Genomic DNA, 19,374 nt, shown 5'->3' on the forward strand with positions numbered 1-19,374 from the left:
CACTTTTCTACTCAACTGAGGAACACATCATGAAATATTTGTTCCCCATGTAGATACTTACTGACTGCATGACCTTTTCTTTGTTAAGTTAAATAGATTGAGCTCTTTGAGTCTATCACAGTATGGTATCCTTCCTAATTCTCTGATCATTATTGTGGCTCTTCTCTGAATCCTCTGCAATTCAGCAACTTCCAATGGTAAAACGATCTCTCTGCTTCTCACTGAGATTCACCTGTTCATGTACCCTGGAATTATGCTAGCTCTTTTGGCCACGTATCACACGGGCAGTTCATGTTCAGCTGGTTATCCACTATGACACACAAATCATCTTCAGAGTTACCTCTTCTCGGGATAAAATTCCCACTTGGTAAGTATTGCCTATATTCTTGTTCCTAGTTAATATGCTGTATGGTATGGGTTCAGGGGAACTGGTAAAAGTTCTGTCCTCCTTAACGTTGAGGGTACCAACAGAATGTACTATTTACACTCATTAGTAAGAGGATTTTCGGTAGAATCTGCTGACTTCACAATGACTGCGTAAAAACACCTTTTGCCTGCAGCGTGAACCTGTGACAAGCTTGGCATATGAAGGGTTAATATAGAGGCTATAATATGTCAACTTGGTGTAGATGCAATGAGTTTCTGAAATTAATAGTGAACGTAGTCAAAGCAAAGGAAACAAAACAAAACAGATGAAAAGGAGGACTATGCAGTGCGCTTTGAGAACGTGTTGTATTCCATAGGAATCCCTTGGCAAATTCATGGCAAATGAATAGACAAGTTCTTTTTCATTTACATGGCTCTCTACATGTTAGATTTATTGAAATTTGGCCTGTATGTTTGTGTTTACAGTCATTTGTTTCTAAGGGACTATTTTTTAATAGATCACAGATGGCAGAGTTTTTATCCTACAGGGCTCTTGCCATGTTTCAGATTCTGATTGGGTGTAAGATGTGCTGCCAGGACACAACAGGTCTCCCTTGTCAGCTCCTTAATCCTTTGTAAAAGACCTCAGCACAGTCCTTGTTCTCCTGCTTCCACAGTTTTGGAGCTCTGCTAACACTGCTAAGATATGTGAGAGATTTAAGCCTGGCAGGGACCTACCAACACACAGGACTAATGAGCTTCTGTTAAAATCATGGGCCAAACTCCGAGTGGGAGTAGCAAGCACATATCTAAGAGCAGGATTTGTCTCCATGCATGGTGGTTTATGATAATTGGTTGATGATGTCAGAGGCTGATCTCTTAAGCATTTAGCTCACATTAAACTACATGCATGTAAATATTTATTATTTGTATTGTGTTAGTAGTGTACTCACACTTGCGTTATAGGGGTAGCGATGTCAGTCTGTAGCTTCACAAGAGCACCTGAAAGGCTAACAAATTTATTAGACCCACTTCTTCAGATTTTCTGATTGAAGTAGATAATAAGAATCCAGATTTATATAGCAGGAAGTGGGGGGAGGAAGGAGGGAATTAAAAAAAAAAGAGGGGACAGTGTCACCTGTCATTAATAGGATCAGTGGAAGATGTAAATTAAAAGTGGGATGTGTGTCATTCCTGCGAATATCAACCGTGCAGAAAATGCCATTGTAATGTGTTAGATAACTGAGATCTCTGACTCCAGTAGGGTTACAAACCCAAACACCCTTGATCTGCCCCTGATCCAATCCTTCCCCAATGGCCTGCCCTGTCCTGTTCCTACCTGAGGTCCTGCTCGCTCCATCCCACCTCCCTCCATCACCTGATCCCCACATCTTCACTTACTTTCACCAGGCTGGGATGGGGGTTTGGAGTGCAGGAGGGGACACTGGGTCTGGGGAGAGGGTTGGGGGTATGGGATGCAAGCTCTGTGAGGGAGATGGGGTGGTGGAGGGGGGTCAGGGCTGGGGCAGGTGTGGGGGAATGGGTGCAGGCTCTGGAAGAGGGCTTGGGGCAGAGGCAGGGGATTGGAATGTGGGGGCAGGGGTGAGGGGTTCAGGTTCTGGAAGGGAGTTTGGGTGCTGGAGGGAGCTCCAGGTTGGGAGCTAGAGTGTGGGAGGAGGTCAGGAGTTGGGGTGTGGGGAGGATGAAGGGTTTGGGCTCCAGCCAGGAAGTGCTTACCTCAGGTGGTTCCCAATCAATGGTGCAGTGGAGCTAAAGCAGGCTTCCTGCCTGCTCTGACCCTGTAGCACAGCCCCCAGAAGCGGCTAGCACATCCCTGAGGGACCAAGGAGGCTCTGTGTGCTGCTTGTGCCCACAGCCAGTTCCCAGCCAATGGGAGCTGCAGAATCAATGCCCAGAGCAGGGCAGGGTGCAGAGACCCCCAACCCCTCTCCTTCGCAGGGCTGCAGGGATATACCGGCTCCTTCTGGGAGCAGGGTGGAGCCAGGGCAGGGAAGAAGCCTGTCCCAGCCCTGCTGCACTACCAGATATTTAGTGGCCTAAAATCTCCTGATTTGGCTTCAGTTGCCTTAGTGAAATAGAGCCCAACTCCAAGTGACTCCCAGCAAGACCGGGGGGCTGACAACCACTACCCACACAGGTCCCAGCTACCCAATCAGGAATGCTATCTAATTCTCCTAGGCACTGTGGAAATGTATTTGTGTGTGTGTGTGTGTGTGTGTGCACGCACGCATGCACGCACACACCTGTGTATCTCTGGTGACAATATCCAGCTGATAAATGTATTTACTCTGCACCTTTGACAGCTTCGCCTGCTCTCTCCCCAGAAATCCATCTTACCAGGACTACTTCTAACATTCCAAACATCTGGGCACCTTTACACTACAGCCTTTTTTAAATCTCAACCTCTCCTAAAGAAGTTTCCTTTCCCCCCTCAAATGCAGAGTCTTCTTACCAAACAAATTTCACTGTTCAAAGGCCCTTACTATTCAGTACTGGACCAGGAGTTTATGTGTAAGAAAGATATAATATTTCACAACCCTGCACAAAGGGCTAATATTTTAAATCATATCTCCTAGGCAGCCTTGAAAATCTGAGCTTGGAGTTTTATGCCATTTCAAAAGGAAGATTCATAGCTTTGCAACAAGACTTGCAGTACCTGATTCTATTCTAGAAAGGTCCCAAGCTGTAAAGATATTGAAACAGTGAAATGTTTATGCATAAAAAGCTAATTTTGGTCATTCTTAGAGTGCTTTAATTTTGTTTCAATTATTTTAAAATGTATCTATATAGTGAATTGGAATGGGGGGAGGGCTCCAATGCCTAATAGACCAGTGGATCAAAAATTAGATGAGGCTTTTGGGGTGTATAGGTGAATCGATATGCATATTCAGAAGGTGAGACCTTTCTTGAGCTCTTAAAAGTTGTTAGACACAGGAGTCCTTTTGTTGATTATCCTCAACATCACAGTATTCTATTGTGTGATGGGCAGATTCTTAAAAATGACAATAGCAACAGCCAAATGTAAGAAATATATTATAATGCATAGAAAAATAAAATGTGAAGTGGGTCAGTTTAAGATGACTGATAGAACTAAACAATGCCCTGGAAACAAAGTCTTGTTTGCTTTGCGATTAGCATTGATTCGTTATATAATCTGTTCTGTTAGAATGAACAGCAACAGTCCATAAACAAGCCAGAGTTTAATTTAAAGACTCCCAATGTTTGCACCACAGTTTGCAAGCCAAATTCTGTTAAAATTAAAGACATAAAAGAACCGGAGCCACTAATTATGGCATTTGCCTGAAACATAGTGAATTTAATTTCAAAACCCAAGTGGGAGGAGTGGGATAGAGAATGGAAGTGTATGAGTATAAAATGGTACAGATTGCCTTTGTGGTAAAGACCAAGTTTTCTGTTTGTGGTAAAAGACCCTGTTTCCAGTTGCTTATAACTTTGTCAAACTTAATATGCTACGGCTGACTATCTTCATAACAGGTGTTTGCTTAAGGAAGTTTCTGCTGACACTGATCTGCAGTTTCTGAGAACAAGAGTAGGAGAAAAAGACGATTATCATCTAGCTGGTATTTGACTGGCCAAATAGGGTTTTCTATGGATTTGCCAGGTGCTAGAAAAACAATTTAACCTGCCACTTTTATGTGCATCTAAAGGTCTGCATTATGATCACACTTCACAGGGGTTTCTAATGTTAAATGTTGCTGTGTCCAGTTAGATGCTGCAGCATTCCCACTTCCACAGTCTTAGGCCACGTATACACTTATGAAAATCTTGGAAACGGCCATGCTAATGGTCAAATTGAAGAATACTAATGAGGCGCTGAAATGAATATTCAGCACCTCATTAGCGTGCCACCATCTGCAGCACTTTGAAAGTGCCACGTTTCACTTGCCCACGGCTCATCTATGTGGGGGTTCTTTTTGAAAGGACCCCACAAACATCGAAATCCCCTTATTCCATGGCAATTTCAAAGTTTTTTGTAACTGTAGATAGAGCCTAAGTGATAACAGATCAAAACTATCGAAAATATAGCAGCTGTCTGCCCACCAACACACAGATACGCCAGAGGTGTGTGAAAGAGGGTTTGAGTCATGAGAGAGTGAGGAGATGCACAAGGAATATTAAACAAGGGAAGATCAGGGAGACAATATGAGTGGATCCCACCATGCCCCTTAAAAATAGCTTGTATCAGAACCTGCCCTTTCAATAACAACTGGCTAAAGGAAACAGGCTACAAAGCCTGGCTGGCAAAATGTACTGATAAAACAAATGCCAGTTTGTTTCCAATCATGTTATCAATGTTATCTTTATGTGTCACCTCTCCAGATACATGGTGGGAGTAGGGTTGTAGAGTTGCCATTTGGCTGAGGTTTGGAGTCCCAAACAGGCTAGCCTTGTGGGGAGGATGCATTTCAAAGGTGGGAATCCTGGGGGGGAGGGAGATTGTTTTGCATATATTAATACTTGTTTACAATTGTTTCCTTGAGAATTGCAAGCACCTCTTTGCTTTGGAGCAGGGATGTGATATTTGCAAAACTGTTCCCCTATGCCAGAGAAGTGCCTGTATCCATCCCGATGAAAATGTTTCCAGATTTGGTCAGGCATATGCTCAGCAGAGACATGTTACAGTTTGCAAGGTATATTTTCTCAAGCTTCCATCTGTACTGAGCATGCGCTACCCCATTAGCTCCCAACCTTTTAATTAGTGCGGACCCCAATCATCCCCCAAACCATTGGTGGACCCCCCTCAAAGTCAACACTAACTGCTATACACACTTCCTTAAATGAAAAAGGAAACTACCACATGGCTTTTCAGACAGCAGTTCAAAACATTATTGCAAGATACTTAATTTAAAAATAATAAATTGAAACTTTGCAATGTGTTTAAAAGTTATTTTCTATTATCATTTTTTAACTCCTCCCTCACCCTGCTCCCACACACAGACCCCCAGCAACACACTCTCGGAGCCCAGGTTGGGAATCACTGCTCTGTACTATCCCAGTCCCCAAGAAATGATCAGACTGTGCAAACCCATTCATATAAACCAACCAAGTGTGCTGCATCCTGGGGATGTCAAGGCTGAGTAAGATTGTTCCTACATCAGTCAGGCAGGGTGCCATAATGGTGCTGGACACAGAACCGGCGAGCAGCAGGACAGCCTCTCCTATGTTCTCAATGCTTCCCTGCTGTGCCAAGGCAGTACGTAAAATGAGGCAGAGTTCTAACTGGGATGCACAGGGGGTAAGAAAGTTGGGGGGTAAGGGAAGAGAGACTTGGTGGGGGGACTGGGGAAAAAGCTGGGGAGGGATAGGAACCCAGTGGGAGGAGGGACTGGGTTAGGAATAAAGGTTGGCAGAAGATGGAAGAGGAATAAGAGGGACAGGATCAGAAGGAAGGGTGGAGAGGGCAGGAGCTGTGGAAAGCAGGAGGAGCATGGGGCAAGAACTGTGGGGATGAGGCAGAAACAGAGAGAAGGTGGGGTGGCAATATGACCAGGAGGGAAGGAAGGGGCAGGAGTCAGGTGGAGAGGGGACAGGCACAATCCGGCACATGGACCAGGAAGATGAGGCATAACTTGGGAGGGTCAGAACTCAGAGCTAGGTCCAAGGACCAAGAGCAGAAAGTCGGGGTCATGGAAGGGATAGGAGCAGAAGAGGCAAGGGAAGGATGGGGGGCAGGTGAAGAAAACCAGGGCTCACCCTTCCACCCTTTAAAATGACAGCTTTCTAAGAAATACATTGAAACTCAGCAAGCCCCACTGCATAATAAATAAAATAAATGGCTTATACAAGCAAAAGACAGGCTCGAAGCCAGATCCATGACTGCCAGTTTAGAGTCGGATACTGAAATGACTGCAGGCGGCATGTGTCTAATCCCCAGAGAACTAGGGAGCTGCATATGTAACCTTCCTTCCTTACCAAACTGTCACATTTAATGGAGTACCCATCTAGCTTAAATATGGCCTTATGAGATGGGGATTCCTTTGGGGTTTTACATCTGTCACTCCACTGCCAATCAATATAAAGATCACCAAGGCTGTACCCAAACTTATTCGTTAACACACTGTGGAACGTACGCTCACCTTCATATGCACATTTTTAGAGAAGCACATTAATGCTAACAGCTTACAGCATGTCTGCACTGCATCAGTGAGCAAGTCTCAAGCCCGGGTCCACATGTGTTCTGGTCAGTCTTATGTTAGTTCTCTCAAAACTGGTGTGTGGTTGGTGCTTCAACATTGCAATTTGAATGGGAGCTTGAGGTTTTAAAGAGCATCCCCCAGCCTTCAATCCGAGACCCAATCCACGAGCAGCCCTAGCTCCAACCCAAACTGCAACAGCTACACAATCATTTTTAGAGCACTAACACAAACCCCACTAGCATAAGCTTGTGGATACAGGCTGGGTGGCTTGCCCCAAGATATGTTCTTAAAGCCCTGTCCATAAAGCCAAGAATGTAGTCAAGTGTGCGCCTGTGCCCCCCCTCTTCTGATCAACTTCAACAATTAATGAAAAAAGCAATTCCCACATTCATTTCTATTTGGCCTGAAGATATCAGTGCTTTGCCACATGAGTTCCTGCAGCCCTAAATAAGGGGAGAAAACACTGAGTGCTAAACCGAAAACAAAATTGGTAAAGAAAGATACAGCATTTCCAAGTTTCCAAATTAGTATTTACTTATAAAAGGCTGTGAGAAACGTTACTACAGGTTGGAACTGGGTAATCTGCATGTCAGGGTGTGCGAGGGAGGCCAGGCAGGGCAGGGGTTAAACAGGGCTTGTTAGCCTAATCAGCCCCACTCCGGTTTACCTGCAGCAAGTGTCAGGCCTGGAGGAGTATAAAGGGAGGGCAGCCAGGCCAGTCGGAAGCTGACCAGCCAAGAAGCAGGAGGTGGCTCTGAGGCAGCAGGGCCTGAGCCACAGCTGCCACCCGGTCAGCCACTGGAGGGCATGGCCTCAGGACCCTCCCCCATGCACAGAGGGGAGTGGGGAGCCCTTCACAAGGAACACCTCTCCCACCAAAGGGGGAACTAGGTTCTTGGGGTCACACCCCAAACTTATCCCATAGACTCTTGGATGGGGCTAAAGACCCACACCCCAGGCCCTGGCCAGGGGGCCTAGCCACTAGACCACCCTGTCCCAGGTGGGAACTGCTCACACTGCACTTCCCTTGTCCAGCAACACCTGTGGTCTGGTATCCCCAGGGATGCCTCTGGGCTGGAACACTCACGGGGAAAATCTGAGGGCCCCACACTCAGCAACTTGTCCTGCCCCCCCCCCCCCAGAGCACCACACATAGCTCATGTGCAGCCTTCAGGCTCAAGGAGGCAGGGAGAGAAGCAGGGATGGAACGCTCAGGGGAAGAGGCAGAGTAGCTGCATAGCCCCAGGGCTGGGGACCAAGAGCACAGTCATGCAGCTGGTGGTGGGGCCAGGAGTTCAGTTCTCGTGGGGCTGCACTCCTGGCCTTCAACCACAGAACTTTGCAGCCAACCTGCCTCTTCCCCTTAGGCCCCACTCAGTCAATGATAGCCCTCTGGGGACCTAGAGTGGAGCCCCACAGATGGCAACAGCAGAGGGGCTGGCATTGACCTTATTGGATCCAGCAAATTCTCTGGTTTGGGACTGGTCAGGTTCCAAGGGTGCTGGACCAGGGAAGTAAAACCTGTAATTATATGATACTCTTGACAATTCCCCTTTATCTTTACATTTCTAATACAAGATATTGCCAACCCCAGGGATTTCAAAAGCTTGAACTTGGCCTTAAAAACATGAAGTTACCTTTAAAATTATGTGATTTAAAAATATTACAACTTATTTTCTTTTTATTTTCCTCTGGTTTATGAGTCTTTAGGGTGCCCTTGCATTGCATTTGCAACCTTTTCTCCAAAAGAATGAGCTCTAGAAACATATTTATTTTTTTAAATGAAAGCTGAAATTCTAATGAAATCACTTGACTCCAGGACCTGGAGCTTTAAGAAAAACAGCAAATATCATAGCCATGAAATACAATCATAAAATTTGGAATTCATAGCAAATGACAATGAAATCTACAGATAGACTTGATGCAAAAAAAACATACTAAAACAACTTCAAAGCTTTGGAAATGACTCATGTACAAGTCTGCAGAATTCTTCTTTTCTGAAAGCTCACTGGCAATAATTTCTAATTCTGTCTTGGCATATGGATAATTGGATTTGATTCCTAAGTGGGCACTTTCAGGCCTTGGGATAAAGAATGGCTAGTAGTCTTTGGCCTAGCAGGCTTTGAAAAATGTGTATTATGATCTTTAGATGATAATTAATGTATTACAAAAGCAAGGCACACAGTGTAAAGTTTTTATGTGACTGGGAATAGGATAAGATAGATAGCTACAGTACTCATGAATGATCAAGTAACTATTGCCATGTAGTTTTATGGGATATAGCAATGATTTTTGAGAGTTTTAAATGATTTATTGGTACTATTATTCATTGCCCTTCATTTGTAAGGAAACCATCATTAGTACCATTAAGATCCCTCCCATTTCTGGCACCTGTAGAGAAGGAAGAAACTGTGGACCAGGAGGGTGATGCAGTACAGAAGGACAGAGCATGCTACTGCTCCTGTTGCCTGCATGGTGAGTGGCAGGGACAGCCCTGCCAAGCTATCTCAAGTTATGAGGGTAGCCCATTACAAGATATGGTCTATTTCTCTTGTGGCGTGTCCTTGTTTGGTGAAGGCAATTTTAAGTATGTTAAGGTGTATGTCATGGACTTTCTCCTCAGAGCATTTTCTGTGGTATGTCAGTGTCTGACTGATAGGGCAGATAGAGTATTTGCATTGTGAAATATGGCGTTTTTTTGTGGGAGTTCATTTAAGAGTATAGTGATTGCCTGGTTTCACCCACATACTTGTTCCTGGGGCATTTAATGCACTCTGTGCCACTCCACAAAGGAACCTGGATGGGGTTTCATCAAACAACTTCAACCCATATAACTTCATGAGGACACCATCCTGAACCTCTATTTCTGGCCTTCAAACAACTGGGCACCTCCCAACTCTTTGTGGCTGCAAAGAACTGCAATACCACCTGCATTCTTCTGAGCTATCAAAACCATTGGTTTCCCATAAATGTGGATCTATGACTCTTCCCTGGTCTGCTGTCAGTCAGTCCCACATGGATGGGTACACCCGCGTCTGCTGTGAAGACTGCTCATTCTGCATTCTGCTCATACAGCCCCCCCGCCCCTGCGGGGAAACCAGGTAGAGTTTATGTGATACAGAGGTCTTAGCAGCATCCTCTTTGCAGCAGGGTGAATTTTATCTTGAGATAGATTCTGGGCGAGCTCACTACAAATAGTAATTTTTCCTCTTTTAGTATTCACACCTTCTCATCAACTATTGGAAATGGGCCACATCTATCCTGACTGAATATCAATGGTCCTCTGCACAGTAATGCATATATAGTGTATATATAACTGCTAAACTAAACTCTCAATTTCATGCATCTGAAGAAGTGTTCCAGCTCGCAAAAACTCATGCCTAAATAAATTTGTCAATCTTTGAGGTGCCATAGGACTGCTCATTGTTTGGGCTAATTATGGATCTCACCAGGTGACTGACAGCCACCGTCGGACTCACGGTAAGGTGTAGGGAGGGCTCCAGCTCCGTGACCCAGAAGGGGATGGGCCTCAGGCAGATGGGGTAGAGCTCAGGGCAGTCAGTCCTTTGTTCTGCACAGACCATGGTGCACTGTCCCCCTCTGCCCCCTCACCCAATCCACCAGCCCTTAAAGCTTCATGGAGTGGCACCGGAGCATCAATTCAAATGGGACTTGGTTCTCTGTCAGCCAAGGGCTGCAGTAGCACAGCTCTAGGCCACTTTAACTCACTGGGCCATGGAGCAATTGCCCCTTTGCACCCCCACCAGCGGGCCTGGATCTCAAACAACTAGTTCAGAGTCATCTACTGCTTCCTCAACTTATGGACCAGATTCTGATCTCAAATACATCATTGTAAACCTGAAACTATTACACTGAAATCAATAGCTTTTCTATATTAGGTGTTGGAATAGTGGGTATTCTAGCATAGAAAATGCCAGTGATCATCTGAACAAGTGCAGTTCATACACTGATTAAAATGTCAAAGAATTCGAAGTCCTGTCTCCATGGCTTTGGTGGCTCTCATCCATGGAGCTGAACCAGTGCTAGGAACAATGGGATATTCTTATAATCACTTCTAATGGAGACATAACTAATGAAGTTACACCAATTATACACCAGTGTAACTGAGATGAGACTATGACCCTAATTTGGACACTAGAGCAATATCTTGGTTTGAGAATTACGGCCCCCTATTCAGCAAGGTACCTGACGCACATAAATGCTGATGTTAATAGGACTTATGTGCTTAAACTTGGGCTATGTCTAGAATTGCACTTGATTAACAAAACTTTTGTCATTCACATGGATGCTTAAACGCCCCTCCCCCATGACCATCAAAGTCTGGCTGTGGCAAATGGAAGTGTGAACCATGCTTTGCTGGCAGGAGCACTCTGTTGCCAGCAAAGTGAAACCCCCTCATTGGGGGTGGAAATATTTTCCTGACAGAATAGCTGACAATCAAGTTCATGTGCTGAATTTTAACACCAGGGTTATGTTGAAACAGCATTGTCGCAAAAAGCTATGTAGTGTAGAAATGTCCTTAGACTTTGTTTTAAAAGTACATTGCAGAATCAGGAGCTTTAGGTGCAAATGAGTGTATCCTGCACTTCCAACAGCTGAAGGTTCATTACTTTACCTCCAAAAATGACGCATAAACTGCAAATCATTAATAGTTTCTGGGAGGCAATGTTTTGTCGTCATAAAACTTTTGTTTACAAATGTTCCCCACTTAGTTCCAGCTTCTTATAAATAATTTTGTAGAATGTGTGCATACAACTAATAGGGGCAAACTTTCAGCTTATAAGAACATCTTTATGGATCAAGTGTGCTGTTGCAAACTGATACAACAAGGCATAAAAACAAATGATTCTGACTAATTCCTGAAAGGAAGCCTATCTTTCAAAGTTACTCATTGCTGAATGGCCTTTGGCCTACAGAAAAATGTGAGGTATGCTTTAATTACATCCTCTGGGGCCTCCTGGTTGACGTCTGGTAAACTGTATCTGTGTTGAGACAGCCTTATCTCTGAATGCTTTTCACTTATTCTAAGCAGCATGTATTCAGATTCTCAATGGGACATCAAAACTTTATGTGTATGTGTACTTGTAACCCCTTACTATTAATTTGGAAAACAAAAATCAGCTTCATTAACCAGATACATTTTTCTGGTAACACTTAGCAACAATAGCGTTGCTAATTTTTTCTAGGAACAGTAATGCATTAATTGATTACGTTAATTCATGCTACATTTAAACAGAATTCCTGAGGGAGAACATATTGCACTGCAGGCACACTTATGCCTATTGGGTTCCTACCTGATGCTCTTAAAAAAAGATCTCAAACATAGTATGACTGGCCAACTTATTTTATAGTGTCACCTTTTAATTGTGAATTAACCACTTTTTGGTTTGTTTTTGACAGAATGTGGCACTATGTTAATGTTCTCTTAATAAAAATAATTCAAGCATATTTTTTCCACATTTACCACAGTACGGGCCCAAGGATCCAGATCAAACAAAGCAGGAATTTGGCATTTGCCCTGTGCAGTAAATACATCCTCTTTGTGTACTCTGAGTTTTCACTTTGTACATTCTCCGTCTTGGATTATTGCAAAACATAGAGAAATTCCATCACGTGCATCTTACCTCTTTAGTATGAGTGTGGAAAGAGACAGACATGTCCAAGAGAAGTTTCCTCTGTTCCACTCTCCGGACAAAATCCTGAATCCGCACTTCCAGATGCCGGGCTGCTTTGTAGATCTCTTCAGGGTCACATTCTCCAGTCTGAGCCAACTGCTCTGCAGCCTCTAAAAGCTTGTCTGCATTGGTGTATGTATTCTACCAGTAAAAAAAGGAAAAGAGTATGAGTAATATAACTGTGGCAAGTAAGCTACTGAAACAAGTTGCTTGCATTTTCAAAGGCATGAAAGTGAGCGATTATCAGAGTTGTAAAACAATGGTAATAATTCCTATTGGTGCTGCCATCTGTGAGAGGAGCAAGTATTAACCCACACAGACTAATCCCTAAATATGCATGAAATAGTTTTGTTTGAAACGCACACACCACAACAGTGCTAGCCTGCCTGACAGATAAAAATGACCGTGTACTTGCTATTTACCAGGATTCTGGAATTTCTCAAAGATACGGTAATGAAGTAAGTGGAGTTAACCACTTTAGAGGCAGAAGTTGTCTCACGCGACACTTGGCAGCACACTGGTGACAAATGATTCCTAATAGCTGTCATATGGTACGTAATCTTTTTAACCTGAAACATCTCATCCACAAGAAATGTTTGCCTTTCAGTAACCTTCGTGTGGTAATTTGGGAGAAATCCGAGTGTGAAATTTTTTCTTCAAAGTGTTTCTTTGTTAGCTCTTATCTACTGTATGCTAGATTTGTAAGACGGTGCCAACCATTTGTACTGTGAGCTGGCTAATCAATGTGAAATGCTGAGATTGCTTATGAATGACATTGTCACCCATATATCTTATATACCTCCCTGTCCCACATCACTGCCATAGTGGATCACCTCACAATTCTCTATTGTAATTGTTCTCACAACACCTCTTTGAGACAGGTAAGTGTTATTATCTCTTTTTAACAGATGGGAAACTGAGGCATGCTGTTCAACCTCTCCGAGAATCTGCAAATGCTCAATTTAATAAAATTTATCTTTGGGGGGCAAATTTGTCTTAAAAGTGTCCCTTTAACATGGAAGGCAAACTGGAAATGACGTTACTACGAAGAGCCTATTCCACTCAGAAAATTTTATCACCGTTGTTTCAGCAAGAGAGGAATAAATAACATTAAGGCATTTTTGTGTGAGTTTTCCATTTCCTTGCCTTTATTTATAGCTTAAGTAACACACTCCGCCACTTTTCTCTGGTGACAGCCCTTACAATACTCTCTTTGAGGTAAAGTCTAACATTAGTATGTTTGTCATCAATATGCCAATCTTCAGCTCTGGCGTAAACCAGCACAACTCCCAGGGATGTTAAGGGGAGTCATGCTTTATTATGCCTGGTCTGAATATGGTTAATTGAGATGATCATCAGATATAAATGAACTGTAGTGTAAGGAGAATTTAACCATTCTAAGGGCTAGATAGTGGGGTACAAAGTGCAAAATCTGGCCCCCGCTGGAGTCCCTTTTAGCAACATCAGGGGCTCCAGCCACCCCATAAAGGGACAAGAAAAGATGATGCCACAGATGAGCCTCCCCTGTGTAAGAATGCAGCTGAGGGACATGCATGGGAGTGCAAGCTGCATTCTCCTAAGGGACAGGCAATGAGTGCATGCTGTGCAAGGGAACTTGAGGAGGCAATGCCTCCCTCTGAAGCACAGGATGCTTTGGTGCTCCCATTCGGAAGGTGCAGCTGTGTACCATGTCTATCAGCATGAGTGAACAAGCCTGGATAAAATACTTCTTGAATTCTAGAGATTTTTCCCCCTTTTCATGAATTTCTGCCCTTCCCAGTCCCAGCCAGGACTTGGAACAGGTATAAAGTACCAAAGGAGAAGCTGTTCTTGGGAATTTCCTTCCCCACTGGAATCACAAAGCCTGTTCTTTAGCGATTTCCAGCTCAGCTTTGCGGACAAGTGATTCAGATAAACTCTAGATAAGCAAAACAAAAAAGCAGTCCTGTTGCACTTTGAAGACCAAAAAATTAATTTATTTGGTGATGGGCTTTCATGGGACAGATCCACTTCTTCAGACAGAAGAGGGTCTGTCCCATGAAAGCTCATTACCTAACAAATTATTATGTTAGTGTTTAAAGTGCTACAGGTCTCCTTTTTGTTTTGTGAAGACACAGACTAACACAGCTACCTCTGTGTCTAGATAAGCAAGTTACTTTTGAGAATTATCTGAACCAAACTTGAACTCCAAACCTTGATGCACACACAAAGGGACTACCATTCTTTGATCAAAAGAAAATAAGTACTGCAACTATCTAACAAGGGAGCGTTGAATCTCTTCCCCCACCAAGCAATTACTCATAAAAATACCAGCATTTCATATTTCACTGTAGATTAAGCTTTGCCTCTATGTTCTTCTTTAAAACACACATTTCCCACAAAATTAGCTCTCTCTATCCCACTAGCAAATGGGTGCCAATCAAAAATCCATTTAAGGGGAAACTAACAATCAGTATTTCATTACTGCTTCACTTGCTTTCACATGACATTCCAGATCTCTCATCAATTCCTTAATTAGTTAGATTGTCTGATGGGGTAATCAATTATATTTTTACTAAGGTCCAGATTTCTTGGTCAAGCTATTGTCATGATCCAAACTTTGGGGACAGATAGTTCAGTGGGTTGAGCACTGTCCTACTAAACCAAGGATTGTGAGCTCAATCCTTGAGGGGGTCATTTAGGGATCTGGGGCAAAATACATTATTTAAAAAAAAAATCTGTCAAGGATGGTGCTTGGTCCTGCCAAGAGGGCAGGGGCTGGACTCAATATCCTCTGAAGGTTACTTCCCATTTGATGATATAGGCATATCTCCATATTCTCTATTCTCTTTTTTCTAGAGAAAATAATTACAAAAAACAATAAAGTTAAAAAGTTTGCAGGGTCCACTCAAAAGCGGATGGGGATCCAGATCTGGCCTACAATCTGCTTATTGATTAACTCTGATGTAAAAGCTTCAGGGCAGAGACCTTGTTTCATTTGTTTGAAGCGTCTCCTGCTCTTTTGGTTCTACGTGAATAACAATGAACCAGATTAGAATAATAGAATCATATGGTTGGAAGAGACTTCAGGGTGTCAAGTCCAACCTCCTTCTAAAAAGCAGGATCAATCCCAACTAAATCATCCCAGACAGAACTTTGTCAAGTTGGGATTTAGAAACCTCTAGGGATGGAGATTCCATCACCTCCCAAGGTAACCCATTCCATTGCTTTACCACCTTCCTAGTGAAATTGCCCTTCACATAGGAAAACCAAAAAGATGAACTTTTGTAGGATGAAAAAAATAAAAGAGATGCTGTTCAGGCCCTTCGTGTTCTCTCACCAACTGAAACTCTTGCCCTACAATCATGCTCTTGAAGGATTTATCAGAAATATAAGAGCAGAGATGGGAAACCATACAAGAGTTAGGAGCTCATGGGTGAAATTACTGCAGATGGGAAAGGAAAGACAACGTATAGCCTTCTGCCTGCTGCTGCACATGTATGGCTCCCCAAACCTATGGAAGCTGAAAATAATGCTAATGAGGCAGTTAATTTCTTTTTTTACAGCCAGATCCACATGGATTATATGGATCTGGTTTATATGAGGATCTGGTGAGACAGTTGCCTGTTAAATAACAGTAACAGTTTCATTGGTTAATAACTTCCTGCTAGATTATTTGTATTCAATCCTTGAAGGTTGGTTTATTTATTTATTTATTTTTGAGGTAAGATTCTGCCCACCCCACATACACAATGCATTAACCCTCTCAAAAACAGACTGTAATGAGGAAATCGTTAAAATTCTACACTACTGATCTTCTAAATGGCAATATGTAGTTCTCAGGTGCTATTTCAAGAATAAAACCAATTTTCATCTCAAATCTCTAAATAACCTTTCTGTACTAACCTTGCGACCTACAAAACCTGCAATCACAAGAAAATGAAAACCACTTTAGGACTGAGGCTTCAGAATGGAAATCTCTATAAATTTGTGCTCCTGGAATTCATTTCAGAAAGAATTATCAAAGTTTTAGTTTTATTTTCAATCGGCAAGAAACAGCAAATATGATTACAGCTAAAATCATCTTGCCGTTTTTAATCAGACATGTTTGTTAGCTGATATTGCTATGAGGTCAGATATTGATAGTCACTATTATTTGTTTAATCAATTCTTAAGGGTTTCATAAACAAAAAAGAAAAGGCAGGCTGACATTTCACAGCCTGTCAGCACATTGTATACCTCCTTGTGCATATATTTGAGCATAAAAGTAAAAATCTCAAAACTCTGTTTTTACTCTCTGATCTGCATGGTGGAGTTTAGCTCTGAGGTAGTCCTGTCTCTCTTACTTTGCATGCATAGAGACAACACTGTAATGAATACAGAACATCCAAACTGAGACCTTCGAAAAGATCAGAGAGAAGACATTTTCATTTTGAAACATTGAAAGAAGCCTTAACTCGCCCCTCCCACCCTCGTACCCAACAGCAGCACTGAGCTAGTTAAGTATTTGTAGAACACTGATCAGTCTGGTCCTGTTCTGTTTCATTTAGCCTAGGAATCAGGAAGATTCTGGGCAGTGAAATTAGATAGCAGAACATTTGTACCATTGGCACTTGAACTCCAACACCATCATAGTGGCATTGTGGCATTGGTCCTTCAGTTAACACAGCTGGTTTGAGGACCCAATGATTCTATTTTGTGAAAAATTTTGAGATTTTAAAATCTGTTTTTGTTTAGAATCAGAACAAAACCTGAACGTTTCAAAATTATTCATGAAAGAAAATTCTGAAATGTTTTTCCTTTCAGATTAAGCAAAATGTGTCATTCTGAATTCAACGTTCCCATTTTACAATGTAAAAATTTAAAAACAAAAAAATTAAAATATCTGAAAATATCAAAATGGGGTGTTTCATCATTGCCTGAATTATTTTTGGTGATTTTCCTCCAAAATGAAATTTCAGCCAAATTAACATAATTTTGCAAAGCATTTTGCTTTTGACCAAACAGATGGAAATGATTTCTAAGTTTTTTTGACTAGCTCTAATATTTAAGGCTGAGCCTAGATTATTATGTAACAACTAATTTTTGAAGTGCTCTAAAAGCCACAGACATACTGTAATTGTGTTGAAAATTGCTCTGACTCACAGGGTCCAAGGCAGGATTATTGGTTCAAACGTGAATACTTGAGCATGGGGTTGCTGAAATACAGTCCTCCTGATTCAGTCACGTAACATATATTTTATATTTGTTTGCACACAGTTGGGGCTCAAACTATAGTTCTGATACTTCCCAAACAGGCATCCATCTGTGTAGGGCTGTGCTAAGCTAGTGACTAGCATCTACTGTCCATTTGGAGAAGCAATATTAAGAAAGTTACTAACCTGGAGGAACTCATTTACTTGTATGCATTAGTACAGGGGCTCTTGCAAAGCTGAGTGTTTGCAGGCAGCCTGATGTCAAAGTAAATGTTTAGGCACTGAACCAAATCTGTGTATCCTCACTCTGTACTTCTGGATTTCCAGAAGTTTAAAGTCCAGGTGCACTTGACATTCTGGAAGGGCATGAGGCACTTAACCTGAAGCAACCTTAACTCTGTGTTAGCTAAAGTTTGGGGCAGTGAACTGAAGAAAATGGCAAAGGCTCCTAGTGATTTCAAAGTGTTTTAGATTAAACTGTAAATCTGAAAGTTAGAGTCACAGAGGTCCTGCAGCACCTCTATCAACTCTCTTCCTTTACATTCATTGTAATTGTGTCTTGACTTTTCTCTTCCACAGGGGATATTCCAGTATTATTATTCCTACTTTAAAGATGGGAAAACATAGGCGGTAAGGTTTGAGCCTAAGCCTGTTTTCATTCAAGTCAATGGAAAGGGGCCTACTGACTACAATAAACCCTTTCATATCTGGCAGCCCCCAAACTGGGAGATTGCCAGATATTCTGGATAGTAGAGAGGTATACTTAGCAATGCATAACACTAAAGAAAACAAGATTAGATATTAAGAAACAAACAAAAATGTATGCAGAGTAATTTATATACCAACAACAGTGGTATTGTACACTGTAAACTTATACTGTATTTGCTGTATTTATTTGTATTTACTTGCTCTATATTGTACTTATGGAAAATGTAACTAAAATTTACTAATGGTTAAAAATGCCAGTTATCTGAGAGTTCCAGATAATAGAATGCTGGATATGAAATAGTTTACTGTACTGGGAATTGGATAACATTCCTAACTCATCTGCCTAAGAATACAGAGTGAGTCAGATCTTGGGCAAGAGGCAGGTCTAGAACTCAGAGGCTCTTAATCCTGTGCATAGATTACTAGACAATATTTCTCCCCCAGGAATCTAGCTTTCCAGCTTCTATCCAGTCAGAGATTTCAGGTTGCCCCAAGCGTAGGGCAGTATCCCTGACAATCTTGCCTAATAGTCATTGATGGACTTGTCCTACTTCTTTTTTGAAGCCAGTTATACTTTTGGTCATCACAACATCCAATGGAAGTGACTTCCAAAGGGATTAATTGTGTACTGTGTAAAAAAGTACTTCCTCTTGTTTGCATTAACCTGCAGACAATTGATTTCATAAAGTGACTTCTGGATTTTGTATTGTGAGAAGGTGAAAACATGACTCTTTCCAAACCATTCCTGATTTTATAGCCCTCTATCATATGGGCTTCTTAGTTGTCTCTTCTTTAAGATAAGCATCCCTAATCTCTTTAGATGTTCCAGATCCCTCCAATCATCTTTGTTACCCTTCTCTGAACCTTTTCCAGATCCACTGTATCCTTTCTTCAGATGGGACAACCAGAACTGGGCAGAGTATTCCATGGAGTTGCATAGTGACATTTCGCGGACATTTTCAAAGAACTACAGACAGTGACTAAGATCTCTTTCTTGAGTAGCAAAGCTAAATCAGAACTCATCATTAGATATGTGTAGTTTGGATTATTTTTTCCAGTGTGCATTATTTAGCACTTACCAATGTTGAATTTCATTCACAATTTTGTTGCTCAGTTTCCCAGTTTTGTGAAGTCAATTTGTAAATTTTGCCTTAGATTTAAGACAATTTTGCATTTCCCAGATTGGCTATGTCTACACTAGCCCCCCTCTTTCGAAAGGGCCCTGCTAATAAAACACATTGGGATATGCTA

At 42.1% G+C, this 19,374-nt stretch overlaps 1 protein-coding gene across 13 annotated transcripts in view; it reads right to left on the reverse strand.

Moving 5' to 3' along the window:
- KALRN (kalirin RhoGEF kinase) overlaps nt 1-19,374 on the reverse strand; it is a 489,190-nt gene that overhangs the window by 296,336 nt on the left and 173,480 nt on the right. For all 13 annotated transcript variants that reach the window (XR_012646382.1, XR_012646380.1, XR_012646383.1 and 10 more), the window contains exon 9: nt 12,191-12,382. Coding sequence is in view for 8 of the 13 variants with exons in the window: in XM_075000963.1 (XP_074857064.1) it covers nt 12,191-12,382 (192 nt within the window). In the remaining 5 variants the exon portion in view is untranslated. The remainder of the gene's footprint in view (nt 1-12,190; nt 12,383-19,374) is intronic.

The sequence above is a fragment of the Carettochelys insculpta genome, chromosome 8, assembly GCF_033958435.1.
Source record: "Carettochelys insculpta isolate YL-2023 chromosome 8, ASM3395843v1, whole genome shotgun sequence".
Classification (NCBI taxonomy): Eukaryota; Metazoa; Chordata; order Testudines; family Carettochelyidae; genus Carettochelys; species Carettochelys insculpta.